The sequence below is a fragment of the Anguilla anguilla genome, chromosome 12 (assembly GCF_013347855.1).
Source record: "Anguilla anguilla isolate fAngAng1 chromosome 12, fAngAng1.pri, whole genome shotgun sequence".
Lineage (NCBI taxonomy): Eukaryota > Metazoa > Chordata > Actinopteri > Anguilliformes > Anguillidae > Anguilla > Anguilla anguilla.
The window spans coordinates 34,023,144-34,035,257 of NC_049212.1; the positions used below are offsets into that span (position 1 = coordinate 34,023,144).

General features: G+C 45.2%; 1 protein-coding gene across 1 annotated transcript in view; it reads right to left on the reverse strand.

Moving 5' to 3' along the window:
* Positions 1–12,114, reverse strand: part of gbe1b (glucan (1,4-alpha-), branching enzyme 1b) — a 114,969-nt gene that overhangs the window by 81,273 nt on the left and 21,582 nt on the right. The window contains exons 3-5 of the mRNA XM_035385140.1: positions 9,477–9,592; positions 4,877–5,002; positions 3,769–3,904 (exon numbers count right to left, since the gene is read on the reverse strand). Coding sequence (XP_035241031.1) covers positions 3,769–3,904; positions 4,877–5,002; positions 9,477–9,592 — 378 coding nt within the window. The remainder of the gene's footprint in view (positions 1–3,768; positions 3,905–4,876; positions 5,003–9,476; positions 9,593–12,114) is intronic.

Here is a 12,114-nt window from a genome sequence, read left to right on the forward strand (position 1 = left end):
ACCCATGTTTTTGCACAAAGAACAAACCTCAAGTCAAACCAAAAAACACATTCTGAATGAATCCAGACCCAAGTCTCCTCACTTCAGGAGAAGCACAAACCTGTCCGGGCCAAAAAACTTTTTATTTTGGCAAGAGGCCAGAACAGGAAGTCACACGCAAAGTACAGCGAGCAACTCATCCTCCTCGCCTTTGACCTCTACTCACTATTTAAAGTGCTGTTTCCCAGGACTCACTCCCACAGTGAATGACACCAGGGTGGCCTTAGCATGCTATGCTAAGGGTTAGCTTCCGTAGCAGTAAAGGTTCTGCTCCCTTACGACTTCACCTCAACATCTTAGAAGCCTGGCGAATGCCACTAAAAGACGTATAGTTTACAGATACGCTGATGTCAGCTGTTGCCGAATACTCGGATTTGGAGTCATCTGGAAAAACTGCAGGGTGAAAAAATACCTGCAACGTGTAGCGGCAGCTGCTAGAAATCGTGCCATCACCCAAATAAAAATATTTAGACACTTCTGAGTCCCCACATTTGAAGTGATTCGCGGCTGTCACATGACACGTTCCTCCCCACACGTACCCACGGTTTCAAGAAATGTTCCCCCGTGTGGGCCTGTCTTCATGGTGACAAGCGGTGCCATGTCCCCAAGATGGCGGAGGGGGGGGGGGGGACTGGGAAATAAGTAACTGAGAAAACGGTCTGATGGGCCTTTCAGCAGAATTCAAAGTGCTCAGATAGGAAGGGAGCTCTTTATTGCCATTGTATATTGTATATAGTGCATATTTAAAAGAGAGAGTGAGAGACAGAGTGAGAGTGTAAGTGCGTGTGTCTGTCTGTGTGTGCGCGAGTGTGTGTGTCCGTGTGTGTATGAGTGCGCCTGTGTGTGCGTGTGTTTGTGTCTCCGTGTGTGTGTGAGTGTGCCCGTGTGTGTGCGTGTGGTTGTGTGCGTGTGTGTGTGTGTGTGTGTGTCTCCGTGTGTGTATGAGTGTGCCCGTGTGTGTGTGTGCGTGTGGTTTTGTGTGTGTGTGTGTGTGTGTGTCCGTGTGTGTATGAGTGTGCCCGTGTGTGTGTGTGCGTGTGGTTGTGTGTGTGTGTGTGTGTGTCCGTGTGTGTATGAGTGTGCCCGTGTGTATGCGTGCGCCTGTGTGAGTGAGTGTGTGTGTGTGTGTGCGTGTGGTTGTGTGTGTGTGTGTGTGTGTGTGTGTGTATGTATGCGTGTCTTTCCCCCCATGAGGCCTCAGAGGAAAGTTTGGGCTTTGATGAGGAGCGCAGAGCCCCCCGAGGTGACGGGAAGTTTGCCTTTTAACAGCACGGGTTCGGCGTTCCCCCGCGGCCTCGGAGACGAGCCGCGCGGCGCGGCGCATGCGAGCGGCAGCTGCGGCGGGAGACCCCGGAGTTTAGCTCTGCCGAGGATCTCATTGTGCGCATTCCTTCAAGTGCCGCCGCCGCCGCCGCCGCGTCTCCAGCTTTATTCTTTAGCGGGATTGCTCTGGCGCAGATTTTCACCTGGCAGCAGAGAGAGAGAGAGAGAGAGAGAGAGAGAGAGAGAGCGAGAGAGAGAGAGAGAGCTGCCCACGGAGACAGGCTCTCTGCTGGCTGTACCAGCCAGATCTGTCCTTAAAGCAGCAGACCCTGCTTACGATGCAGGCGAACACAAACGGTATGTTTCGATCTAACGCACACGCACACACGCAGACACTCCCTCATAATCCACAAACGCATGCATGCATGCATGCACACATTGTATTTTATTTTATTTTATTTTTTTAAGTAGGGGATAAACATGCCAATTGTTTCATATCATTGGTTATGTAGGATTTACCAGTCCAGCAGCCACGGTCTTAATCTCAAAATTCCTTGGACTAAAACTGACAAACAATGCTATCACCAGACACATTTCAAAATATAGATCACTCAGTACTAGCTGATGTTAAATACTATGGGATAAATAAGGTACTAATGCGTCATTGCAAGGCCAACTAGTATCGAATTTATAAAAAGTAAAGAAAGAAAAAAAGTCCTAAACTATTCCTGCCAGATTTTAACTCATATAGACAAATGGTGTGTTCATTCTGCTTAAAAAAGAACTTACTTCCTGCTTATTACCGGAGTCCATATTTTTACTTAATTAATGGGTGTCACAATAGCCATGCTAAGGCTATTTCTGGTTTGCAATTTGTCATCATTTGTCTACACGATTCCGGATTTCCTACGAGATGCTTCACGTGCTGAATAGATGTGCTCGTTGGAGGATCCGGAAGGTTCCTTTTAAGGCAGTTTGAAATCACGGGAGGAGAAAGAATGTAAATGCTGAAGGAGCATCTTTCATCAAATTAAACCACCCACACCCCCAAACACACGCAGCACAAACACACACAAACATTCAGACACACATACTGCACACACACACACAGACAAAGATTATTATCTTTATCATTATTATTATTTATCATCATCATCATTATTATTACTATTATTGTTAATATTATTATTCAAACACAAACTCCATAAACATATTTCTGCTTCCCCTCCTTTAAATTTGGTCCTGACCACTCCAGCCCCATCAAACACCAATGTGCATCAGTAAACAGGAAGTGGACCAGGCAGGTAGGCCCAGCCACCAGCAGGCTGGTTTGAAAGTGTCAGCACTGGGGAATAAGGGCCTGTGTCCCATTCGCTTAATGAAATGGGGGACGTGATGGAGAGCGAAGAGAGGAGGCCCAACGACAACTCCGACTTCATTCCCTCTCAACCTCTGCTTTCTCAGCATCGAGCAGCTCTGCCACACGGGTGAACAAAACTCTTACACTGCAAAAAAATGTACATGTCTAAGAAAGTGTTTTAAAGTCTTGTAATGAGACTTAAATCTTTTTTTTTTTCCATCTCAAATATAAAATATTAGCTTGTTAGTTACTTTTTGCTTAAAAAGTGAAATTCTCTCACCCCATTGGCAAATCTTGAAAAATCTTTAAATGTGTCAAACTGTTTCACCTCACTGGCAATATTTTTGTCTTATTTAGCAAAAAAGTCTAGGATTCAAGTCTAAATATATGACTACATTTTTTCTTTTTTGGTTTTTGCCGTGCAAGTCTCACAAAAAAAATCAAGCTCTGAAACAAAAGTTTCCTTTCGACTACATTTGAATACATTTGTTTCCAACTACACACAGGCTATTTAGTTCAAACCACTTCCACTTTATTGCAAAATATCTCTGCTGATATACCAGAAGCACAGGTAGTAACACCAAAACAAGGACTGATACCAAGCGTTACAGTGAGACACATCCATCAAGCTTTTCTACATGTCTATTGCAATACGTTTTGCTAGCAAATTGTGGCTTTGTTGTTGACAAATTACGAATCTATCTGGTCACGTTGCCAAACATGAACCTCTCGATTTGAAGTGAAGTAATTTTAAAGCTTCAGTATTGCTTTTAGACTTATCCTTCTCATTACTTTCCTTTTTCTCTCATTTTATGTAATCATTGTGTTTTTATATTTTTAAACTGGAATTTAATTGTCTTTGATGAATAAAGCACTTTGAATTTCCACTGCGTTTGCAAAGGTGCTGCGTGAATAAACGTGCCTTGCCTTGCCTTTGCTTAATGGAAGGTCGATAATTATTTTAAAGCATTAATAACGGTCGTTGTGACAGCTGAGGAAGGAAGGGTAGATTAATTCCGCCAGGTGAGTTCCTGCCCACACACACAGCAGTGCTGAAACGGGAGCGCGCGTTTCCTGACCCAGCTTCCTGTGGCCTCCTCACTCACCGAGGTCCTTGATCTTCGGCAGCACGTTGACGGTGAAGTTGGTGTAGGAGGCGACCTTGGCCTCCGGCGAGGCTATCCCCACATGGGACTCGTAAATCCGCAGGCTCCTGGGCTTCTTGGGGCGCGGGTGAATGTGCTGCGGGACGCAGGAGACGGGGCGTGAACCCAAACCAAAAAATTTTTTTAAAAAACAAAAACCCTGAGAAGACCTGTGAATGTCAGGCTGGGTGCCGCTCTGCTTTGTATTAAAAAGTCAGGCCGTATTAAGAAAATCCACTTATGAACAAAAGAGATTACCGCCCCCCCACCCCCCCCTCCTAAAATGAGATTACTCACCCGTACTTCTATCCTTTAACTCGTTATTAGAGATGTTCCACATGCCAAACAAAAGCCTTTCCCTCGACATCCGCCTGCGAATAACGCAGACGACAGACAGGAAACAAAACCGCGGGGCCGGAGCGCGGCGGAGACGCACGAGCGGGAACCCGCTCCTCGTTCTGAAGCGTGCGACGCCGCGGCTCAGCCGGCGAGCCGCGCGCAAACATTTACACAGGCGAGAACGCTCGGCCGCAATTGGACCGCGCGTACACGGCACTTCAGAAAACACGCGGTTGGCGAGCACAACAATATCGTGATGCTTAGCGGACGGAGCTCTGCTGAAAAGCCAGGGTAGGCGACCGTTACTGAGCAGCATGAGGCTCGGAATCGGTGAACAGGTATGACTGGGCTCAATCTAATCCAGGCTGTTGGGTCCAGGCTTTCGTCTCAACCAAGCAGTTACACACCTGATTCTACTAATAGAGGTCCTTAGCAAAGACTCTAGTGGTCGATTAGAATAATTGGGTGTGTAACTGTTGAAACAAAAGCCTGTACCCAAACTGGCCCTTTTTGGATAAGTCAGATTAAGGACACCTGATTTAGCTTTCGCATTTACTTAGTCTTATTTGGAAACCCACACGGACACGGGGAGAAGATGCAAACTCCACACAGAAAGGCCCAGGCCGGGAATCAAACTTGGGACCTTCAAGCAGTGAGGTGACGGTGCTGAATTTGCATTGGTGTCCTGAATTAGCTCTTTTTTGGACGTGGTCGCTCTCTGTGCTCTTACCAGGTAGGGGTGAGGGGGGTCCCAGTGCACCCAGTCATAGATGACGGAATCTCCCGTCTTGGTCACGTACTTCGCCCAGGGAGAAATCCGATACAGTCGCTCCCCTGTTCTGGTGTGGACAACTACCTGGGGAGGGAAAGGGATGAAAAGGGCTCACATTACAATAAGGGCCTGAAGAAATATGACAAGAACAGGAGGTGTGTGTGTGTGTGTGCGCGTGCGTGCTTTCGTGCATGTGTGTGTGTAGTCATGTTGAGAATATCATTTGAATGCAGTTGTATCCTCTAGCCACTGCAAGTTTTGTATTTAGTTAAACTTTTCAACAATGCTAACAGACTGTACAAAACTGCTTGGTAAAAGTATTTTACTTTCACACACTGTCACAAATTTAGCATGACTGATGCATCATCATTCACATAATCATAGACACCATCATTTACTAAAGAGACGTTTAAACAGAATGTGTATGGGAAAAGGTTCTGTAAAGCACAGGTGTGTGGACTGTAATGCTGCGTGTCTCGCTGGCGCACGTGTACTACCCGTACACACGAACTGTGCCGATTGATTGTTGCGTCATCTTAACCGTTAACCGACTGAGACATTACGTCTTCTTCAGAGGCTTTACACGGACGTGTGAGCCGCGCTTTTACAAACAGGGAGCCACCGGGCGACAGCCGGTGTGAAATTTACAGAGGGGAAAAAAATTAAATAAATAAATAAGTAATAGTATAGCTGTAAATCTGTAATATGCTAGCACAGAAGCAGGGGTATCGTAAGTCTTGCATCAGTTGGAATATTGAATAGAATGCTGACAGCACGTAAATCACACAGGGAATTACAGCACACGCATTTTCAACTGTACCCGACGTGAGCGGAGTTGAAAAATATGTCCAACTGGAAAAATGCAGAAAACAACAAAAATGTGGCCTGCAAAATACCATGTAGCATTGTCACAGTTCCATGAGCTATGAGCTGTAGCACCTATGTACCGACATGTTTTCCTAGCACAACGTTCCCTAAAGAAGCCATTTTATTTGCATTCCATCTCATCCAAGGCAATTTTCTGCCCATTTAGCAAATGGAACAGATACAGCTCCATTTACAAAGACTTATACTTAAAAAAAAAAAACCTATGAATCTTCTCTATACGGTTATTTCCCTACTCACTCTTTACGACACTGCAAACTTGGCGTCTCTGAGCCATTAATCATCTGCGTCTTATAAACAGCCAAACGAAAGAAAGAATCGCGAGAACGCCAGCGAACGAGGGCAAGACGGCACTGTTGCATGCTGGGAAAATGGGAACGAGTTGCATGATTTGGGTAATCAAAGGAAATGAGTGACAGGAGGAGGCAGCGCAGGAGTGGGCCAGGTTTACAATGGGAATCTGAAGGACTCCTAAATAGCTCCTTTTAAAGATCAAACTTTCCTTATTTTTGTAAATGTCTGTCGTTACGGCCTCCCTCTGTGACATTGGGTGTCTGGCGGAAAAAGATTATTCCTCCTGAGCTCGTTCCCCAATCTTCCTCAGACTTAGACACAGCCCAAGCAAAACGTTAAAGGCCGTTTCCAAAGTAAAGCAGAGTCCATTTAAGTTTTTCCAGTGATCACTCAACAGTTATGACCCCCCACACCACCCCACCCCACCCCACCCCCACCCCCCCTTCAGCCAAACAAACGACAAAACGGGGGGAGGTCGGGACTGAATCGACACTGGAGTGTTTTACCCGGCGAGAGCGGACCCCCCTCCCGGCTCGTTTCTGTCCTCTGCACAAAGCGGAGGAATAACTTGGGAACGACGAGCCTAATTTCCGCTCCGCTCCGAGGTGGCTAACGACCGGGCGACTCCCGCTGCCAGCCGGCTACCTGCGTCCCAGAATCCCGCGGTGCCGCTCATTAAGCCCCCCGTCACCTGCGGACACAAAGCCGGCCCCATCCCGCCAAGCTGTCTGACGGCCAATAGGAGGGCAGAAAAATGAGCTGAAGGAGAGCTGCACTGAGGCGAAAAAGATGTGAGCGTCGTCTGCAGAATGGATAAACAGATGTGGGCGCAGATCAGCAGCAGACAGACAGACTAGTACTGCACTGGTAGCTGGACGGAGTTATGGCTCGGCACGCTGGCCAGGCAGTCTGGCCGGCCAATCAGATGGATGGATTACACGTACATTCCAAAAAATTTTATTTAAAATTGGCATAAAAGCCAATAAAAGCACATGATTGTAGTGTTCTTGCCATCATTGTTGAAAGAATTATACTCAAGCCAATTCAGTTTGAACCTTAGACTAATGCAACAGTCCCTTTATGAGAAACATTGTACAGGCCGGAATGTTCTATGTGCCGATCTTTGGGCTGGAGTTCAGAAAGTGCAGGGTGAAGAACAGCTCCATGGATAGATCTCATCCAGACAGGCCCTTGAGCATCACAGAGCCCCCGGGCCCCACTGTAAATTCTGCCTGAACCGCATTTCTACACTTCATTGTTTACTTGCTCGAGAACACGGACAGTTTCACTGGTTAGATACTTCTCAGGAAGATTCAAAAGCAATACAAGGTGAACAAATTTTTAATCAGAAAAGTGCAGTACGAAATCTGACGGGTTAATGTCAGGTTGTCAGTGTTATCCTACATGTGCCCTTTCTACTCTGAACGGGACCAGTAATGTCAGAGCGATCATCTTCTCCAATGAGCATCATTCATTAAGACCTAAAAGCCCTCTGTGCTGCAGACATTTTCCATTTAATTAAAACTGTTTTCAGGTTTGTTTGGTTTTTGTTGTTTTTGTTTTTTTTGTCTTTTTCAGAAGATTAAATGAATTAGTCATTGTGTGACTGGCATTATATTCCATTTTTAAGGCAATTCATGTTTTTCATATAATAAGGTTTGTGTTTTGGACTAAATGTGTTTTTGACTAACTAAATGAATGACAAAAACAGTCTAGACTCATTTAGCAAAATGAGTGAAGTGTTGATATATTTTACAATAAAAACAACAATTTTGATTTGCTTAATGAAAATAAATAGCATCACTACTTGCGCAAAGTAGGTAATACACTCTCACAATAAACGTTCATTTTTAATATAATTTTAAAAAGTAACTATTTGTATTTGTGTAGTATTTGTGTGCGAGTGAGTGAGTGTACAGTATACGTGCATGCAAGTATGTGTGTGCACATGCATATCTGTATGTGTTTGGGTGTGGGTTTGTGCATCTTCGTGTCTGTGAGCATGTCTGTGTGTGTCTGTGTGTGTGTCTGTGTTTACGTACATGCATGTGTGTGCGCATGTGTGTGAGTGAGCATGTCTGTGTGTGTGTCTGTGTGTGCGTGCGTGCTTGTATGTGTACACACGTGTGCACGCACATGTGTGTGAGTGAGCATGTCTGTGTGTGTGTCTGTGTGCGCGTGCGTGCTTGTATGTGTACACACGTGTGCACGCACGTGTGTGTGAGTGAAAGGGCTGTTTGCAGAGGAGGCAGGAGAGTACTGCCCTGCTTGTGCACCTGTGTTTAAGCCAGGCCCAGTTTCCTACATGGAGACCTGTGAGGCTCGATGCAAGGGCCAGCAAATCACACGCTGGCCCGGCAGTCTGACCAGCCAATCAGAAGGCCTGAAGGGCGAACAAAGGCGTAGCAGGTGCCATTGAGCAGGGCTGTTTCTTATCCCGAGGTTGACCTTTGCCAGAAAGATGAGCTGAGCTGAGCAGAGCTTTCAATGTCATGTATACTGCATAAACACTCTCAGTAGCCTACTCATCTAGAAATTGTGGAAAATACGTCTTGCCGCTTACAATCCGACAATACAAGCGGTCAAGTCAATTTGAAGAATGCGTATGCGTGAAAATAGGATTCCGGAGGTGTTAAATGCTTGGCTGAACGACTCTGCCTTCACAGTTATAAAAACACAAACAAAAAGGTCTTAATGCACTGTAATAAGGGTAATTTGGAACAAAATACTAAACTACATTTTGGTAAACACTACACACTGTTGCCTCAGTTATGCATTAGCTAATAAGGTGCCCATTTCGAAATGGCAAGAAGGGTTTGTTTTTTTTAGCAGCAATGCAAATTTGTAAAAATGTAACATTTGGCATGATCCTCGACACCAAATGTTGTTAAAGAACGGTGCCCTGAAGAACCACAGCAGTTGCTCTGAGTGATTGGGCAGAGAGCATTCTGATTGGCCGAACCTCTCCCTCCCTGCATGAGGACACCGCTGATTATGTAGAAATGGTGCAGTCCAGAACTGGCTGCATGTCTGCACAAAGCGCTAGCACATTAGCCAGATACACCACCCTAGAAGCCTGAGTGGCTGGGTAGCATAGTGGGTGGCAGTGTAGCACAAGGATTAAGAAACAGCACTTGGGACTCTGATGTTGTAGATCTGATTCTCAGGCGTGAGGACAGTCTGGCCAACCAGTGGCACTGGTTCTTCAGTTAATTACCGGAGAGAAAAGTAAAAACCGGGAACCGGATTTGGACTTGAGAGCCAGATTTGAGTACCCGTGAGCTAAAGACAATGTGTCTGGTTCAGTGTAGCGTATTCACACAGCTGTTGGCAGATGTCAATCGTGTATAAAAAGGGAAGGTAGTAATAGAGGAGAAACCTTCAGCTTGGACAGGTGAGCCACGGCCGGTGACTTGTCCTCTTTCGGGGGGATGTAGAGCTCCCATTTTCCGTATTCTTTTTTCTTGTATGGGTGAGAGAAGTTGTCCCAGCCATCTGAGAGAACACACAAAGAGGAGGGTTAGGATTATTTTATTAATATCAGACATTCAGCAGAGGCACTCCAGAAATCATGTCTGTAGACTGAAAAGATAGCAGCAGCTGCTCATGTGTTAACCAGAGGTGGACAGTCTAGGGGTCAGAAAGTAAAAGTCCTGCCATGTGTTTCTCCCACCCATGAACTCAGCCAGCTGATTTTACACATTAATTCTCTCTCCTGGAAGAATTATGCTGATTTGCAAATCCAGGTAATTGGAACAAAATAGTGGGGATGACTTTTACCCTCCGAACCTTCATTTTCCACATCTTAAGCTACATTAAGTTTGAGCGCATGTAAGCAATGTAGAATTGTATACGCAAAAAGGCCAGTTTGGCCACACGACACATTCAAATTCAGCTGCACATTGTCTGTGTGGAAGACAAACATCATCAGAGCAGGGGAGGTCACTGAAAGAATTTTTTATTTATGTATTTTTTTATTTTTATTGGTCAACCCTTGCAAGCCGCAGATACACAAACGATTACCACGGTGACACATTCATTTCATGCTCTCATGAACTACGGGTTTCATTCTCCCTCTCACCATTTTCAGCAAATCTTGGTTTTTCACGGTTTTATTTCATATATTTCACACTGAGCTCATTTCCTGCTCCTCTCATTGCCATCTGCTACAAAAGGCACAGCTTCACACAGACAAACTCATTGGCTCACCTCAGCAATCAGCTCGGTCAACGGTCAACGCATGATCACCGTGCAAACGGGAGAGTCACACACAAGGGGAAAATGAAAGAGGAAGAAAATGGGACAAAAACTCCGGGAAGTGTGTTCTCCAATTCAGAGTCCTCCATCTTCAGCTTAAAAAACCTGATTATTTCTTTATTTAATTTTTTATTATCTTGCCCATTAAGACATCTCAGTTGGATTCCTGTTCAAGTGTCCATTAAGAGCCAATATCTTGTCTCTAAACTAAAAGGTGCTGTGTGAGAAGTGGCCATTTTAACACTAGTGCCATCGTGCACATTGGTCCAAATACTGTGTCTGAATATCGGCTTCTTTTATCACAGGTGACGTTTCACCCCAGTTTTTGAGGTTTCTCATGCTGCACTGCCATTGCAGAAATAAAAAGGTTGTCAATCATCTGGTATCAGACTGAACCAGGTCGATCTAGGGCTCATTTGCAAAACAGAATCTGAAAGAACCAACTTTGGTGTCAAACACTATTTTAAATAATTTCACTCTTTATAAACCAGTAAAAAAAAAAAAAAAAGTCCTGATGATTAATGATACATTTCAAATAAACATCCACATCCAATATTTAGAACGGCACTCTTTTATAGGATTGCATGTTTTGGTTGGTAACATGATTTGTTGAAATTTCTCAGGGATCTGCAGAATAAAATTTTACCAGGACCTAAAGAGTCAACGAATCAATCTCTCTTTTCCTGTTGAGTAAGTCCCATTTTGTGGAAACACCCAAACACCCATGTTTAGATATACTGAATGGTGCCGAGCCCACAGTATTTATAACCGTTAAAATGAGCATCAGTCATAGCGGGCAGAAGTGTGAGGCTCTGAAATCATTGTAGAGCACTGCGGTGCTGATACACTGCATGATTCTCCATTTAAAAACCGGCAGGGCGTGTCACCTGCACTCCCATAATGCAGCAGTGTTCCAGTCAGTATGTGGCAGCGTGGGGGCTGCTGGGAGGCTGATCCCGGACGAGCCCCCACGGTCTAGAACAGGATCTGAACACAGCCAGAACCCACGCAGGGCGATGAAGGATTGTCTGTAGCGTCACCCTGGGTGGATGGGGTGGGGTGAGGTGGGGTTGGGCTGGGGTGAGGTGGGGTTGGGCTGGGCTGGGCTGGGGGGGTTCGGCCAAGGTCTCATTGAGCTTCCTCCAACTCAGACTAGAACTCTGTGAAATGAAGTGACGCTACATCATGTGCCTTGAGGGAGAGACCGCGCCCGCTCATCTTCATCCCTCTCGAATTTCTATGTGAAGCTCTGCGTAGTAGCATGTACTGGCATCTGATCTACTGGACACCACAGCGCTGACTCTCCACACAGCAGCGTAGGACAATTCTGTGTGATTACATTCATCCAGTCTTTCCTAGGCCACAAAGCCAAGCGCAGATTCACCCCTTATTTAAAGAGAATCATAATAAATTTTTCAATATTGGCTAGTTAAGCTATAATTAAACAGCACAACAGAAACAAATTGGCCCCCATTTTACATGCAAAAAGAGAGTAATACACGCAGAGATGGGATAATTAATCCTAAGTATGATTCTGGTTTATTTGCTGTATCCGATGAAAATCAGATTTATCATAAAACCACCATCCTGCGGTTGGAATTACAGTAATGGATTTATGGAACAAACCAGCTACCGCACGGCTAGCAGGAGTGCAATTAACCCCACAATTTGGCGTGACCCAACATACAGCGCCCAATTTAAGTCTGGTAATGACGGCAAATCATTTTGTAGTGGTGCAGAGTGGAAACATCCTGTAAAAA